General features: G+C 36.5%; 1 protein-coding gene across 3 annotated transcripts in view; it reads left to right on the forward strand.

The window, feature by feature from the left end:
• The window catches only part of LOC149846715 (uncharacterized), a 28373-nt gene extending 13044 nt beyond the window's left edge, over positions 1–15329 (forward strand). For 2 of the 3 annotated variants that reach the window (XM_089996517.1, XM_089996518.1), the window contains exons 2-3: positions 1278–1327; positions 13883–15329. In XM_089996517.1, the coding sequence (XP_089852643.1) occupies positions 13901–15013 (1113 nt within the window). In that variant the 5' untranslated portion in view covers positions 1278–1327; positions 13883–13900 and the 3' untranslated portion in view covers positions 15014–15329. The remainder of the gene's footprint in view (positions 1–1277; positions 1328–13882) is intronic. The other variant, XM_089996516.1, reaches the window with a different exon arrangement.
• Positions 15330–19178: the final 3849 nt, after the last annotated feature.

Here is a 19178-nt window from a genome sequence, read left to right on the forward strand (position 1 = left end):
TGCAGCCAACAACACACTTTACGAGGCAGCCTCCATGAGTGAATATAAGCAAAGTAGCCAACCCGACTTTGATACCATGTAAATAAACACTAATATTAGTGCTAATCAAGTCTACTAAGGACTTGATAAGAATATTCTCTCACAAAAGTGCACTAAGGTACATAAATATCACAAAATGCACTCAGGCACATATAAAAAATATTGAGCCTTTATTGTGAGACATCCTCATTAAAACACACCCACACAATGGGGCCTTTAGCCCACTATATATACAAGCTGGAGAAAGAGTTAGCCGCTGGGAGGTAGCCCAACGGCTGGTCAACAGTCAACATAAAAAACAAAAAGAAAAGAAAAGAATAAAAATACAAAAAAGATAAAAATAAAAGAGGTGCCACCTATATATATATACACATATATAGTCAAGTATATACATACGTACAATATGAATTTCTAACAGGTATTTCTGCAGTCAGAGTTGGCTTGTTTCAGTAGTCTTGAAATGCTACTTTTTCCTTGTCACTGTTTTGTGTTTTATTATAATAATGCATCTTATAACAATGTCTGCCATTGCATGCCTTCATGTTAGTTTATATCTTGAGCCTGGCCAACAGGTCTACTGTGTGGAGGTGACTGCTTCACTTTTTCCGCCCTCATGTTGGTTCTTTTGTAGATGAAAGAAATAAAGAATTGCAGAGCATAAGCATTAAGCTTCCTTTTCATAGATTGCACAGGTGGATCCATTAGTAGGAATCATGTTTGAATGAGGTACAATTATTCTTCCATAAGAGATAAACTGCTACGGGATTGCGGCCTCATTTTTCATGTTTGGGTGTGCAATCTCGTATTTTCTGCAGTTTAGTTTATGACTTCTTGTGAAGTATGCACATTGATCTAATCTTTCTCTAATGAGATTTTGCATTTTCTCTGTGAGAAAACTGTGCAAGTTGGAAAAGAGTTGAAGAAAAAGAGAACTCTTTAATTTATTGAAATCCTTGATAGCTTCCACGGGTATCCCCTTTGGGGATGTTATGGTTTCATTGATGCAATAAAGTGTATATTTTTTGTTTTCTCTATGGATGATAAGCCGTTCAATGAGTTTCTTTGTGAGTCATGTATTTCAACTTAGAAGAAGCTGGCTCTGAATGTCTTAAACTACTCACTTGCATTAGAAATCTGTCCTAAAGATATTCATTAGGGATTCACCTGTAATTTTTATCACACTTATGCAGCTGTTACTTTCCATCATCTTGACACTGTTTTGACTTGCATTTATGCAGATTATTTAAAAGGCAATCCCGAGTTTTCTGCATTAAATTTCTTTTACCAGGTAAATATTGATCCCAAGCCACTTGCATAGAAGTTCTGGTTTCTTTATTTTCAGATTAAACTAGGCCACAGAAATGTGTGTGGCTGTATGTGTGTGGTTTGTCTTTGGTACTATCAATAGTTCCACAATGTCTATGAGAGTCAAAAGTCGCAGTTCTTTGCTTATCTAGATAGTATAGTATTGTTAGATACTATGTATGTACCCAATATTTTTTGGTGTTGGTATAAGTTGCAGGTGTACTCACAGACCTTGTGGATGTGTCTGCTATGGTTTGTTTACTAAAACACATGCTTTGGAACTAATTGTTTTGATTTAATACTTGTTGTTTTGGCTTGTCGTGAGCTATTACATGTCTCCCCGGGGGCCTATTCTTTTGTATTTAATTCAGAAAGTATACCTATCACTTACTGATGCTAACAAAATGATTATTGTTTGAATGTTTTATATATTCATAAATTTACCTGGAGGATTCGGCCTCTCTCTCACATATTATAACAATTAACTAGTTTTTACTTTTTCTCCAAGTTATGTGGACAGCTGGATGAAGTTATAGAAGAAGAGGAAATCTCAAGAAAATTCTTTGATACTTTCCTCTGGATTTTGAAGTAGAGAGTATCTTGATGCTTTGGAAATTTTCTGAAATTTTTCATTGTGCTTATCTGCATTATGGCATGTGCTTGGCTTTGGCATATGTCTGAGACTTCTTTCATTCCCTGTGTGCAACTTCAGGAGGCACACTTATTTACGAAGCTGAGAAACTCTTTTTTTTCCCCTCTTTTTTTTGTGCGTAAAGTGGGTCGTTTTATGGAATGGGTATTAATGTGATAGCCGAATCCTTTGAGTTGCAGTATCTTAGGTTCCCAGCTGAGGGTTTTGGAGTTTGGATTATTGATTTGGTATTTCTTCTCGACTTGCCCTCATAAAAAAAGTACTTCATGGAATATGCTCTTGATTTTCTTTTTTCTCTAAAAAAAGAAAGAAAAGAATTTTGAGAATTTTGCTTTTTATTTTTTCTATCATGCATTTCAGTATTTGGAATAGAATTTGTAATGAAATCAAGTGTTTTTTCACATACCTCAAACAAGAAGCCAATACAAATCCCACAAAGAGCAAAATCCACTTAGGGGCTTAGAAGAATACACACAACAATATAAAAAATATGTTTATTCACTTGAGAATGCATTTAAAATACATTGGAATACAAGGGGTCAAAGACCCATATTTATACACAAGGGGGAGTGAGGAGCTCCAAGATATAGCTGTTGGGAGGCTCCTCACCGTCTAGAAATCTAGCTGTTGTAATTGTCAAGGACAAGAGTGTCCTTGACAATACAACAAAGTACACAAAAAAGAGAAAAACAAAAAAACAAAAAAGGCTCCCTAAGGTGCGATACCTATACAATGGTCAAAAGACCAAAATACCCTTAGACTATGTATATATAATTACCTATATTCTAACCCCCCTTAAAACTCACAAAATGACAATCAAGAGTTTGATAAGAAAAAAGTGAAAGTAGTGCCTTAGTGAAGATCTCCGCCAGTTGATACTTAGATGACATATATGGTAAAATGATAGTCTTCTTCAGGAACTCTTTACGACCATAATGATAACCTATTTCAATATGCTTTGTTCGCTCATGAAATGTATGATTGCTTGCGATATAAATAGTGCTCTTGTCGTTACAACATAACTCTGAGGGCGTGGATTTGAAAATCCTCAAATCTTCGAGTAACTGTCGCAACAACACCAATTTGAAAGTTGTAATGGTCATGACCCGATATTTGGCTTCTGTGGAGGATAATGACACATTTTATTGTTTCTTATATCTCCAAGATATCAAGGAATCACCTAAAAAAATGCAAAAACCAGTGGTTGAGCTACGACCATTTACATTTCCTCCTCAATCAGAGTCAGTATATGCAATAACATCTAATGGGGACGTGGATGGCAAAAATAAACCATGAATAATAGTATTTTTGATATATCTAACTATTCTCATTACAACACTCATATGTACTGTAGTAGGAGAATGTTGAAATTGACTAACAATATTAATAGCATGAGCAATATCGGGACAAGTAATGGAAAGGTAAGATAAGGTGCCAATCATTTGGCGATATGGAGTGAGATCTTTCAGAGGTTCTCCATAATCTATTCTCATCTTTGCATTGATGACCTCTGGCGTGTCCACCCTCTTTTCATTTGTAAGGCCTGACCTTTCAACTATCTCGGCTGCATATTTAGTATGAGACAAAAAATACCATTAGGGTGAGTAAGCAACTTCTACCCCAAGAAAATATCAAAGAAAACCAAAATTTGACATATCAAAGTTCTTTTTGAGAACATCCATGATATAACTAACTCCTTGTTTGTCACTGTTAAAATGTAAACCCAAAGATCCCATTGTACGTATATATATATGTATATATATATACACTTTTATCATAATACCCGAAAAGGGTAATTCTGTAATTTCCAGTTTTACGCATATTCCACATGGAATATGCTTGTATTTTCATTCTTTATTTTTTTCCTTTCTTTTTCTATTTTTACCTTTTTTATTTTTCTTTTTTTGTGTGACTTGTCATCACCTTGGGGGCCTCCCAATAGAGTCGTTGCCCCCGCCCCCCCCCCCCCCCCCCCAACGACTCCTTTGGGAGCCCCAAGGTGGTTCCCTTTTGCACTTGTATAAATAGGGGTGTTCCTCCTTTGTATTCTTAAGCTTGAGAGTCTCAAGCATTCTCATTTTTATTGATTCACATGCCTTAATGCATGTTTGCCTTTTTTACGCATTTGTGCGTAGTTGTTCAAGTGTTGTGTGAGTGCCTTCGTGCACATCTTTTTGTAAAGTATTTGTGCTTGTATATGTATTGTCTCTTCGTAGACATTTTCACATGGTATCAGAGCCAAGTTGGTGATAGAGGATCGTGAGATTCTTCGTTTTTCAAGTGACTTCGGTGTTTTGAAGATTAAAGTGGTGGATCTTGCTTCTCCAATATTTTAGAAGAATCTTGTGCAAGTAAGACTTAAAGATATCCTCTTGGTACGCATTTCTCCCTCTATCTTTACTCTCTAATGGGCAAAAAAGAGTCCTCCTTTGCTCTCGGCTTTAAACTAAATGGTTCCAACTATCATGTTTGGGCCAAAAACATAGAGGCTCACATAAAAGGAAAGGGTTTATGGGGTTATGTGCAAGGCACAATCCTGAAACCCGAACCGAAAATTACTATTGTTAAAGATGGAGAAATTAAGGTTCTTGAAAGGGATGAAAGAACAAAAGCACTGAGGATTATTCCAAGAAACATGACGAATGAGAAATGAAGAATTTTAAGATTCTTTCTTGGATTTTTTCGTCGGTTGAAACCAAGATTAATGCCAATATTATTAAGTTCAAGAAAGCTTCGGAAGCATGACATTATCTTTAAAAAATGTATACCTCAAGGGATCTTTCCCATAAATACTACCTTCAAAAGAAGGCTCTTACTCTTCAACAAGGCGACATGACTATTAGAGAATATTTCACTGACCTTTCTTCTATTTGGGATGAGCTTGCTATGCTCGAACCAAAATGGAGTGGAGAAGCAATTGAACTCCGTCACAAGCAACTTGAAGAAGACCGATTTTTAAACTTTTTGAATGGGCTAAGGCCCGAATTTGAGCAAATAAGGTCATCTCTTTTATCCTCATTTACTCCTCCCTCTCTTGAGGATGTTCTCACTAAATTAAGTGGTGAAGAGACCCGTATGGGTATAAGTAAACAATGATCAAATGTACTTGCCGTTCCTTCTAATTATGAAGAAAATGATGGGGTCGATGTCGTATCAAGACCCGGAAACAATGTAAAAGCCTATCGTCCTCCTCATTTCAAACCACAAAATCAGGGAGAAAATAGTTGGCAAGGGGGAAAGAAGGACTATAGCAAAATTTTTTGTCATTTTTGTAAAGAATCGGGGCATATCAAACCTATATGCCCCAAATGGAAGAGACTTCTAGCCATGGCCACTACCGGTATACCGCAAAAGCAGGAGGCATCTTCAAGTGGATCTCTTTCACTAAATCAAATAGTAGAAGCTCTTCAACCTCTCCTTAAGGGAGCTACCTCCGGTGCTGCCGTATCTACTCCTTCCCCTCCAGGTAAAGTTTCTTGGCTTTTGGACTCCGGTGCATCTTTTCATATGTCCCCAAACATATATTCTCTTTTCGATTATTCAAAAAATATTTCACCATCTTTTGTTTCCACTACGGATGAAACCTCTCTTGAAATTAAAGGCATAGAAAATTTTGAAACTCAAGATTTTTTTATTGCGAAAATCAGATTTATACCTAAGCTTAACTTAAACCTCTCTCTGTTTGTCAACTCTCGGACCATAGTTGCGATATTAAATTTTCTTTTGATAAATGTTCAATACAGGATCGCCGGTCCGAGAAATTGATTGGAGAAGGCTTTGGGAATGAAGACTTATACTATATGGACTCTCTTCAAATTTCAATTTTTTTTTGTAATGTTGACTGACACAAAGATGTAAATGTGTGGCACAAAAGACTTGGTGATCCTAATATCACAAAGTTGTCTTATTCACATTTTGCAAAAGATCTTTGTAAAAATTCATTTTCTTGTAATGATTATATTCTCGAGAAAATGCGAAGTTTACCTTTTGAGCAAAGAACTATGTTCTCTTCTAAACCTTTCGAAATTGTTCATTCAGATGTTTAAGGACCTGCACCAGTTATTTCAAAAGGAGGTTTTTCTTACTATGTAATCTTTGTGAATGATTTTTCTAGATATTCATGGATTTATTTTCTCAAATATAAGCATGAAGTATTTTTGTGCTTCAAATCCTATCATGTAATGATCATTAATCAATTCAACAACAACATAAAGATATTTAGATGTGATTCTGAAAGAGAATATCTCTCCAATGAATTCAAAAAATATCTTGAGGATAATGGTATTGTTCACCAAAGGTCTTGTCCTAAAACCCCGCAACAAAATGGGTAGGCCGAAAGGAAACATGGACACATCATTGAGACTACTAGAACCCTTATTATATTCCAAAATATTCTTAAAAACTTTTGGGCCGAGGCAGCCCTTGCTTTCGTATATCTCATAAATCGCTTACCTTTTAGGAATTTGGGAAAGATCTCTCATTTTGAAGTGTTACATAAGATGAAACCTGATTATAATAGGTTACGAGCCTTTGGTTGTAAGTGTTTTATACTTACTGATAAGAATGACAAACTCTCTCCCAAGGCTATTCCTTGCGTCTTTCTTGGATATTCCGAAACTCAAAAAGGGTTTCGATGTTGTGATTCTAGAAATAATAAATCATATGTCTCAAGAAATGTGACTTTCTTAGAAAATGAGAGCGAATTTGAAAGAAATGTTTCTCACCAGGAAAATATTGATTATTCTTTCTTGTTTGACTTATTGTCTAGTAATGATGATATTGTGAAAATGTCTATGATAAGACAATATGCATACAAGCATAAATACTTTATAAAATAAGTGCACGAAGACACTCTCATAACACTTGAATAAAATACGCAAAACGCGTAAAAATAACAAACATGCAATAATGCATGTATTTCATAAAAGAAGAGCAAATGCTTGAGACTCTCAAGCTTAGGAAAAACAAGGGGGAACACCCCAATTTATACAAGAGTAAGGAGGTGCAAAGGGGGGCTCCCAAAGGAGTCGTTGGGGAGCCCCCAACAGTCACATTTGTGACCGTTGCCCCCCCCCCCAACGATTCTATTGGGGGACCCCCAATGCACCTTTTATGAAAAGAAAGAAAAATAAAAAAAGAATTACAAAAAATAAAGATGAAAATTACAACATATTCCAAATGGAATATGCGCAAGATAGGAAATTACAATAATACCCTTTTCGGGTAAGAAAATAAAATAAAATAAAATATGTATATAAATATATATATTTATATATATAGAGATATATATACATATAATATATTATATGTATATGTATCTCTATGTATATAAGTATATATAGTTATACTTACAATAAAGGATTTTGGAGATACATTTTAACAGATATGTCTAGTGATGATGAAGTATCATCAAATCATGATGGGGAAAATGGAGTAGATATTGATGAACTTAACTCACCAAATATCCAAGAAGGCAGAATTTCAAGTGACCCAATAACCTATTCTCGTAGAAATCGAGATACTTTCAGAAGTGCTATTGATCAATATAGTGAGTCTGTTCCCCCTCCTAATCACAGAAGATCTGAAAGAAATAGGAGACTTCCAACTCGATTTGTCTCCTTTGATTCATTTTCACCCAGATATAGGGCTTGTCTTAGTGCTATTCATTCTTACTTTGAACCAAATTTTTTTGAAGAAGCTAAAAAATGTATAGAATGGCAAGAAGCTATGCAAAATGAACTCAATGCTCTTAGGAAAGCTGAGACATGTGAATTCCAAACGTTACCTATTGAAAAGAAAACTATAGGTTGTCGTTGGGTTTTTAAGGTTAAGACTAAGAGCGATGGATCTCTGGAGAGATACAAAGCTCGCTTAGTTGCAAAAGGATATGGACAAGAATATGATATTAATTATGAAGAAACTTTTGCTCCTTTAGCCCGAATAGTTACAGTTAGATGTCTTATTACTATTGCGTCTATTAAAAACTGGAACATTTTTCAAATGGATGTGAAAAATGCTTTTTTAAATGGTGATCTTAACGAAGAAGTTTATACGGATGCCCCACCAGGCATGAAGATTCCTAAAGATAAAGTTCTTCGCCTTCGAAAAGCCCTACATGGTTTAAAACAGGCTCCCAAAGCCTAGTATGATAGATTTAACAGTGTAATGCTAAAAAATGGATTTTCTTCTTGTTATACTGATACTGTATTATTTACTAGAAAATCTGATGCAGGGATTGTGATATTATTGCTCTATGTTGATGACATGTTAATTACAGGTGATGATGTTCAAGGAGTTAAGGGTATTAAGTCCGTCTTGACTTCGAAATTTGAGATGTCAGATTTAGGTTTCCTGACATACTTTCTTGGAATTGAGGTTGCTTATTCTCAACGTGATTATTTTTTATCTCAATCTAAACTTGCTTGTGAGATTATTGATACGTCAGGAATTTTCAATGACAAAATTTGCGAAACTCCTGAAATAGTTGGTTAAAAAATGAAGATCGATGATGGGATCCTTCTAACCGATCCTACTCCCTACCGGCAACTGATAGGCTCGTTGATGTACCTTAGCATTACTCGGCCTGATTTGTCTCATGCAATTTGCATTGTCAGTCAGTTCTAGCATGCTCCCACATGAGTGTTGTGCTTCGCATCATCAGATATTTAAAGGGAACTGTAAATAGGAGAGTATTTTTGTCATTTTCTTTCGAATTAAAGTTAATTGCTTATACTGACTCAGATTGGGGAGGTAACCCTAATAATCGTCACTCCACCACTGGTTTTTGTGTCTTCTTAGGTGAGTCTCTGATTTCTTGGCGATGTAAAAAGCAATAGAAGGTCTCTTTGTCCTCCACCGAAGCAGAATATGGAGCCATGACATCCATCACCATGAAAATTGTATGGATTCGACGTCTTCTAGAAGATATGAGAGTTTTCATTAGAGAACCACAAAGTTACGCTGCGATAACAAAAGTGCAATTTATATTGCTAAGAATCACACTTTCCATGAGTGAACAAAACATATAGAGATGAACTGCCATTATGTCAGGGAAGAATACTTGAAGAAGGTCATTGATCTCTTGTATGTGACATCTGAATATCAATTGGCGGACTTCTTCACTAAAGCCCTTTGTTCGCCTAGATTTCACTTCCTTCTTGGCAAACTTGCGGTCATCACATCATAAGTTTGAGGGGGGGGGGGGTGTTAAAATGTAAACCCAAAGATCCCATTGTACGTATATATATACATTTATATATATATAGAGATACATATATTATATATATGTATAGGTCTCTCTCTCTCTCTCTCTCTCTCTCTCTATATATATATATATATATATATATATATATATATATATATATATATATATATACCCAAAAAGGGTAATTCTGTATTTTCCAGTTTTACGCATATTCCACTTGGAATATGCTTGTATTTTCATTCTTTATTTTTTTACTTTCTTTTTCTAATTTTACCTTTTTTATTTTTCTTTTTTTTTGTGACTTGTCATCACCTTGGGGGCCTCCCAATAGAGTCGTTGGGGGCTCCCAACGATTCCTTTGGGAGCCCCAAGGTGGTTCCCTTTTGCACTTGTATAAATAGGGGTGTTCCCCCTTTGTATTCTTAAGCTTGAGAGTCTCAAGCATTCTCATTTTTATTGATTCACATGCCTTAGTGCATGTTTGCCTTTTTTACGCATTTGTGCGTAGTTGTTCAAGTGTTGTGTGAGTGCCTTCGTGCACATCTTTTTGTAAAGTATTTGTGCTTGTATACGTATTGTCTCTTCGTAGACATTTTCACAATCACCTCTTGTGATAATCATGTCATCCACATAGAGAAGTAAGATAACTATATCTGCATCCGGACTTAACAAATAAAGCAATATCAATATAACAAGATCTAAAACTTAGTTGAACCATTACATTACTAAATCGATCGTACCAAACCTTAGGAGCTTGTTTTAATCTATACAAGACTTTTTGTAATCAAAGAACTTTTTCATGTGCCAACCCTAACCTTGGTGGAGGTTTCATATAAACTTTTTCATTAAGGGTTCCATTTAAAAAAATATTTTTGACACCATTTGAAAGATAAATCATTTTTTAATAGATGCTATAGCGATGAAAGTTCGATCTGTGGTCATCCTAGCTACTGGGGCAAAGGTTTCTTCATAGTCTATCTCATATTCTTGATTATACCCTTTAGCAACTAGCTTAACTTTATACCTTTCTAGTGTTCCATCACTTTTGGTTTTAACTTTAAAGACTCATCTACATCCTATGATTTTCTTTCCTATAGGTAATGATTGATTTTTCAAGCTTTGGCCTTTTCTGAGGCTTCTAATTCATTATTCATGGCCTCAATCAATTCATAACGATTTTTAACCTCATTATAGGAAGAGGGATCAACATAAGAATGTATGCCATAAGACAAGCTCTATAGTGGGGTTCAAACGACTTATAAGATACAAACCTTCTAGGTGCTTGATATATCCTTGTAGATCTTCTAAAACTAGATTGATCTAAGTCTTGACTTTGGGTATACCTTTCTAATGCACATGGTGGATGTCCTTGTGTACAACGAAAATATGTTTGAAGATCATTATAGGGTTCAACAATAAGCATATCACCATCATGATCATCATGAGTGTTACCATCAACACTCTCTTTGGTACCATGAATATCACTACTTTCATTTATATCAACATTACCAATATTATCATTATTATGTTCATTCATTAGATTGAACAAAAAAGAATACTCACATGGTTTCTTAGACTAAATTTTTTCAAAACCATTTTCATTTTCATTTTCGTTTTCAAGAAACATTACACTTCCTGAGACGTAAAGCTTGTCTTTTTCAATATCACGACACCTAAATTTTTTTTGGTTTTCAGCATAGCCTAGGAAAACACAATGAATGACTTTAGTGAAAAGTTTATCATTTTTGTTAGAAAGAAACATTTACACCCAAGGATTATTAATCTTGAATAATCAAGAGGAATTTTAAATAGTTTTTCAATAGGAGAAGTGTTTCCAAGAATAGTGGAAGGCATTCTATTGATAAGTAAATCACTATAAGAGCGACTTCGGTCTAAAAACTTTTTGGATATTAGAAGAGTCCTATTGGTTTCAATAATATATCGATGCTTTCTTTCAGTCAACCCATTTTGTTGTGGGGTGTAAGGGCAAGATTTTTTATGAGTAATCCCTTGTTGGTCAAGAAAGCTTTTGAAATCTTTTGATAAAAATTCTTCTCTTGAATTGAATCTAAATATTTTAATGCATGTTTGAATTGAGTTTTAATATACCTATGAAAATTTTGAAAACATTCAAATACTTCGGATTTGAGTCTAAGAAAGTAAATCCATTCATGCCTACTATCATCCACAAAAATTACATAATAGGAAAATCTTCTTTTGGGCATAAACGGTGCCGGTCCCCATACATCCAACCCATACATCCGAATGTATTAACTCAAAATGTTCTTTAAATACAAATTGACTATTTAAAAAAAGTAGAGATTTTATTTTTTCAAGTATGCAATCTTCACAAGTCAAATCTTTTTCATTACAATTTTCAAGAAAAGGAAAAAAATGCATTTTTGACATGCTTGGATGTCCTAATCTCTTTTGTCAATGTTCAATACTTTTCTTTTCAACAAAACTACAAAAATTTTGATTTGATAGTTCTAAGTTGTACTAGTAGAGGTCTCCTTTTCTATGGCATCACCCAATCGGCTTATTGAATTAGAGACCCTGTAAGCAATCATTAGATTAAAAGGTGACCTTACACCCATGGTCGGTAATTTGAGAAACCGATAAGAGATTTAAGTTAAGCTTGGATATTACTCTAATGTTTGTAACATACAAATTTTGATTGTTTTTAGAAGAATTTTAAAAAATATTTAAACTTTTGATTTTTAAAGATGTTCTATCGGCGGTTGAAACATAAGAATTATTTGAGCTAATTAAATATTTGGATACTATAGACTCATTTGGTGTCATATGGAAAGAGGCACCAGAATCAACAATCCAAGAGTTCTTACCGGGGTCCACGCATGTTGATACGGCCGTACCAAAGAGAGAGGAAGATTGACCTTTGATTAGTAGTTGAAGGATTTTCATGAGTTGAGTAAAGGAGACATTCTTGGAACCTTCATCTGCGCCACTCTTTTCGTATGATGCTCCCATAGAGGCCATCTTTTCATTTCTCATTTTTGGGCAAAATGGCTTGATGTGATCCGGTTCTTTACAAAAGTAGCATCCTATCTTACCACTTCTCTTGTATTCAGTCACTAGAATTTTTTTCATAGTCATTTGAGCTCTTCTCGTAATCAGACTCTTTTCATAGTCATTTTGGCCTTTTCCAAAGTGAGGAGGCCTATATGCTTTTGTATGATTCTCGATCTTGAAATAGCAAGCATCAATTCTTCTTCTTTGATAGAGAAAGTTTTCTTCAATCTATTTTCTTCCATAGTTAGTTCTTCTAAGCTCTACAAAGAAGGGCTGATTTAGTTCTTTCAAATTCGGGCGTAAGCCTATTTATGAAATGGTAAAAGTGTTCCGAGTTGATTTGTTTTTCTCAGAGTTCAATGTCAAGCGGACAATGCCACTTAGGCTCCAAGAGAGTCAATTCATCCCAAAGGAGAGAGAGAGCATTGTAATATTCTCTTATGCTCATATCTCTTTGGGTTATGGATCTTTTTTTTTTGAGATTATATATATCGGCTATATCTCTTAAAGAATACATATCTTAGAGATATTTTCATTCATCACTAGCAAATTCAAACTTTGCTAAGCTAGAACATTTCTTTATTTTAACACTATTACTGAGTCATCCCATGATTTTGGAATTACCCATCTTCTGCTCCTTACATCTCTTTTCATAGTCAGCAATAAACATTTTCTTTGCTGTTTTCATTCTTGGTAAGCACGAGCATTGGTTTATTCTTGGATCCATCAACCAAACCCCGTAAGCCCTTTTCTCAAATCTTGTTTTTTTACTATGGATGCCCACGTTACATAGTTTAAGCCATTGAGCTTCACGGGTATGGTGGTGATCACTTTTCGTTCATCCTCCATAGGTACAAGAAGAGAAAGAAAGAAAAAGATAAAAAAATAGAGAGGAAGAGAAGAGAATGAGGGCGGAATTCTTTTGGGCACTATGAGTTCACGATCTCACGTCCACACAAGCTTGCTTCTACCACGATAAAAAAAACAACAATGGCTATTATACCATGTAATGAAATCAAGTGTTCTTTACACACCTCAAACAATAGGCCAATGCAAATACCACAAAGTAGAAAAAGCACAAAAGCCACTTAGGGGCTTAGAAGAACACAACAATATAAAAAATATGTTTATTCACTTGAAAATGCATTCAAAATGCATTGAAATACAAAGGGGTCAAAGGCCTATATTTATACACAAGGGGGAGTGAGAAGCTCTAAGATATATAGCTGTTGCAATTGTCAAGGACAAGAATACCCCTGACAATACAACAAAGAACACAAAAAAAGAGAAAAATAAAAAAACAAAAAGACTCCCTAAGGGGCGACACCTATACAACGATCAAAAGTCCAAAATACCCTTGGACTGTAAATACAAATGTTTATATATATATATATATATATATATATATATATATATATATATATTCTAACAGAATTCAGATATGGTTCCTTTAGACGTGCTTATGTTATGGTTTGAAGAGAAGCCCTTCATTTTTGTATTCTTTGTCATTCCATGTATATTGGAACAATTGATTTTGTCAATGTATGAAGTGGTTACATTTTTTCTTTGATTTTGTTTTATGGCAACACTTTTCCTTTTTTGACAATAAAAGATGGTGTAGACTCTGAGTGCTATTGTCTTTTGTGTAGCTTCTTTTTCCTAGTAGTATGGCAAAAGGCAGGAGTCGCCATAGATTTGCTTCCCGTCAAACCAGGGCTTCCCCATACCGTCTGAAGAATTGCCACTGGAACAGAGATCTGGTTCACAAGAAGCCATGCAAAACAATGGATGTTACAAGAAAAAAGGAGTGGGACGATATAACCTGTTCAGTATGCATGGAGTTTCCACATAATGCAGTTCTTCTCCTCTGCTCGTCCCATGACAAAGGCTGCCGTCCATACATGTGTGGCACAAGTTATCGGCATTCCAATTGCCTTGACCAGTTCAAGAAGGCATATGGAAAAGCTTCAAAGGGATCATCAGTTTCCGACGTTCATGGTTTTGATCACTCCAGCTTAGCTGTTTCCGACAGTGAAGATATATCACTCGAAGATGGATCCATAGGAAATATGAATCCAGGATTGTCTCGGCCGAGAGAAAAGTCAGAGTTATCGGAGTTGGTTTGCCCACTCTGCCGTGGAAAGGTTAAGGGATTTACAGTGGTAGAATCTGTTCGTGCTTATCTCGATATGAAGAAGCGGAGCTGCATGCAGGATGGGTGCTCCTATACAGGTAACTATGAAGAACTAAAAAAACATGTAAGAACAGATCATCCTAGTGCACGTCCTCGTGAGATGGACCCTGTGATCCAACAGAACTGGAGGCATTTGGAGAGTCAGCGAGATCATGACGATGTGATCAGCACAATCAGGTCAACAATGCCAGGGGCAATGGTATTAGGGGACTATGTGATAGAGGGAAATGGATTCGGGAGTGATAGTGATGAAGTGGGAACCAATGAAAGCAACTGGCTGAATGTTCTCCTCCTCTTTCAGGCATTTGGAGCTAATGGCAGTATTGCTGGTGGTCGTAATATCTCTTCACAAATGAGGCGTTTTGCTAGAGGTTATCGGAGATTGGGAATGGGGTCATCAGGGTTGGGCCGTAATCGTTGGCGTGATCTGGCAGTGGGCATCATCAGTTCAGACGAGGATGAGTCACCGAGTGTTAGTACCCCCAGCATCACCATGGCTCCTGCCGCTGCAAGGGGGAGGGCTAGCAGAGGAGATTCTGCTAGAAGACGCAGAAACCGAAGCCGTTCCTTGACCGATTTGACATAACCTAGTACAGCTGAAACGCATTTCACACGTAGGTTAGTTGCATCAAAGAAAGAAAAAGAGGAAGAAGTCATGGGATGGTGTAGAACTTGTCATTTGCATTTGAGGTGGGAGTGTTTGATCCTTCTTTTTTTTTTATTATGATGCATTCTGCTGTTCATATAAAGGGTGGTCAATTATTACCCTGAAGTACAGAAACAAACTTTTTTGGATGTTCTTGCAACCTGTGGTAATGGTGGTTCTGACCAATATTACTGTCAAAAAGAGGAAGTGCCAACTTTTTTTAAAGATACGAAGCGTGTAGCCTTTTTTTTGCGAAGTGTGTGTTTTCTTGGATACTCGTAGTATGTTTGTTAAGATATGATGCATTAAGGTAGATTTGGGAAAAGGCTACTACGTTGTTCTTTGTGGATTGTAGGTGATTGTCTAAATTGCTTGACTTGGCTAACTTGATTCATATGTTTTGGATGGTTCATTATGTAAACAAGTAACATCCGAAGTTACGTATTAGCTATCATGCTTTAGCAGGTGATGAATCGCGTGGTTGCGATTGTCAATTTTCAAGCCTTTTGTTCAATCCAAGCTATGGACATAGATAGTCACAAGTGTCACTCTCAGGAAAATATTCGTGAGGAAAAATATTTGCAAATCTAGTTTTTCTTGGGAAAATCTCATGAAAGTATTGGTATATGTAATGATGTAAGACATATAGGAAAATATATATTAAGATAAATAAGAATATAAATAATATAAAAAATGCAAAAAAGCGTTATCATGATGAAAATGTGGTATTTCAAAATAGGTGATATTTTTAAAATATCACGTTTTGTTTTTTGTGTATACTACCAGCTTTTGAAAATATTAGGATAAAAACATCTCTCTCTCTCTCTCTCTCTCTCTCTCTCTCTATATATATATATATATATATATATATATATATATATATATATATATATATATATATTCTATGCCCATTGCCCCCATGTTTGTGTAGGATTTGTTCTCAGTTCTTGTCGAGTTTTACATTGCGATTATACATCTCTCAGCCTATAATGGAATGTCTAAACCATAGTGGTTGTTTCTCTGCACCAAATCGGAAAGAAAAAACCATGTTTTTTTCAATAAATTTTTTTTTTGTGTTTTTTCCACTAATTATCAGCAACCATGCTCGGCAAATATGCCCCCCTTAAAACATGAATAGTTGCAATACTATAATACAAATTTTTAAAAAAGAGCATTAAAGAACGGATTAACCAAGGAGTGAACAACTCCAAGCGTTCGGTATGCTTGCACAACCGATATACAACAACCTCACCAACTAACATTTCATCAAATGCACCTCAATCAGCCTCCTTTACATGAGCAGCTCGTACGTATCTGTCTCACAATGCACCTCAATCGTCTCTGCTACCAACCAACACAATTCATATAAGAAAAAAAGAACTACACAATGAAATCAGGAGAAACATTTGAAATTAAAATATGAAATTATAGACATCCCACCATACAAGAAAAGAAGAGTTAAAAACATACGTAATAGAGATTAAGATTTGTGAAGCTCCCCATATTTTCTTTGGATCCCACCCGTTTGTATCCCGTTGATCTTCTATGAAGGCGAGGCAAGCCCTGAATTTTCATTCCCCATCCCCATTTCCTCTGTTATAAAAACCATATACACTTTTCATTTGTTACCTTAAAGACTCTTTTGCGTTCTATTTGTTGGTTTATTTTATACCATTTAGGACCTACCCTACCTCGTGCTTGTGGGTGTTCCATTTCTCCCTCTTGTTTGATTCAGTGAGCAACCTGGATCCTTTTTCTGCCATTTGCCCACAACTCCTCAGCTTTTGCGCGTAGGCGAGGAGCTCCGCCTTGCGATTGTATCCGACGGTTGATGTTGGCTGCCTCCATTTTGAAATGCGATGCCGTCCGTCCGTCTCTCTTGTTATGTTGGTTCTTGTTGATGCAACGTAGGTGGTGATGATGACGCCCCTCTCATGTTTCTTCTCCATTTCTTTCTCTCTCTCTCTTTCGGTTTCTCCTTTTATTTGAAGAGTGATCGGTGATCAAGTTGGCAGTTACAATATTAGATTTCTCCTGGGTTGCCCAAGTGGCAGCGGAAACGGGGAGAAGGTGCTGACCCCTTCTTACCAGGTTCGAACTACCACCGGGTGTGTGGGTGCCTTTAACTGGTGGGCTATGTAAGGGCATGAATGTCGGTTGCCTCATCTACGGCAGGAGGGCGGGCCCATTAAGTGACCGGATTTTGGGTGAGGGTTCCTGGTCATCAAATAGAGGTGAAAATGCTTCAGGTTTGGTTGGATCTCGGTACTGAATTGACATTTTATTTTTTGATGTAGATCAATAAAGTAACATCTAAAAGGGCACCTGAATCCACACTTGGATCATGTGTTTTCCATGAAAAAATGACATTTGGAATCTTTAAAATTTACAAAGATTTTATACCATTGACTTTTTGAATATTATAAAAATCCACCCATGTGTCGGAATCGAACACTTTAAGAGTTGATCCCTACAAAATCAATTACATAGCTCACATCAAACTATAAAAATGAAAAAATCTGAAAAAACTCATTTTTGCATATTTCATTTAGCACGGACTCATTTAGCATCAGATATTCAAAATCGAACTTCAATCAGATCAAGCACATAATATTCAGATTTGGATTTGGATCAGACATGATCCAACTGTATCTGTTCTGCAGTTAGGGGTGTCAACAGGCTCGCTTTACCCAGATCCGACCGAACCAAACCCTATACGGTTTGAGTATGGTGATAAATAATATGACCCGAGTCTAGACCGGAAGGTCTGATTAATACATGGACCCAGGTATAGTTTGTGAAATTTTATAGCAGACCTGGACCTGACTCGAGCTCTGATTAAGACCCACAAATTTTCAATGTGAAAATGATAAAAAATATGGTTTTACCAGGTATGGTCCGGGTCTGGTTTATATAGTTTTTATCGGGTATGGGTATGGTTTTCTTATAATAGAGTCGATTAGACCCAAGTCCCAACCCAATATCATACCCCAAAAACCAGGTCCAAGTCTTGTACCACCTGGGCCGGAACCAAACCCGACTCGTTGATCCTTATATGTAGTCCTAGTTCTCTCTCACCTCGAAACCATCAAAGTTATTTCCAAAATTAGTTTGATAGTAGGAAATATGTTAGTATTTATCACATTGAAAAGAGAGATTTTTTTTTTGTGATGCACATGCAAGAGAAAGTAGCAGTCTTTTTGCAAGTTCACCACTCGACAGTCGGCAAAAAGTGGGCCGAGGGAGCCCTTAAGACCTGCCATAGGATCAGGGGAATGGTTCGAGTCAATTGATTAACTTTCTAAGCCGAAGAATCAGCCAAGTTGTTCGATTCTTTCCTTCCCCAAATTGACCTAGTCGTCCCAAAGCAATGTTGTCAGTACCGGTCTGAATGCCCGATACGTATCATATTGGCAGAAAATTGATACCGAATTGTTTTTTTTAATAAATGTAAAAAAATATTTAAAATTATATTTTTATATTATTAGAATGGTTTTAACATGTGTCACACGTTCTTATTGATACAAACTAATTTTTAATTAAATTTTAGCCGATTCAGAATGATTCACTTGAGAATCGGTATCGGCAGATTCACCTGATTCGTTGGCCAAACGATTCAGGGCCGATACCGATATTAACAACATTGGTCCAAGTAGGGGTGGCAATTTCTGACACGACCCGCCAACCCTCCTCTTAGGCGGGTTCGGGTTGGGCTTAAGCCAACCCGTTTAATAAACGGGTCGACCCGCGTAACCCGTTTATTAAACAGGTCGGGTTCGGGTTGGGGGTATGCCAACCCGGCTGACCCGTTTAATAAACGGGTTAGGCGGGTGGGTCAACCTGCCAACCCGACCCGCCAACCCGTCTGCCCGACCCGCCAACCCACCAACCCGACCCGCCAACCTGAAAACCCGTTTACCCGACCCAACCCATTTATTAAATGGGTTGGCGGGTGGTGTCGGGTTACCCGTTTATTAAACGGGTCGGGTTCGTGTTTGCCACAACCGACCCATTTAATAAACAGGTCGGGTTCGGGTTGAGGTATGCTGACACGCCAACCCGACCCGATTGCCACCCCTAGTCCCAAGGGCTAAAGCCATGTCCT

Source organism: Nuphar pumila, chromosome 2 (assembly GCF_984573655.1).
Source record: "Nuphar pumila chromosome 2, dmNupPumi1.hap1.1, whole genome shotgun sequence".
NCBI lineage: Eukaryota > Viridiplantae > Streptophyta > Magnoliopsida > Nymphaeales > Nymphaeaceae > Nuphar > Nuphar pumila.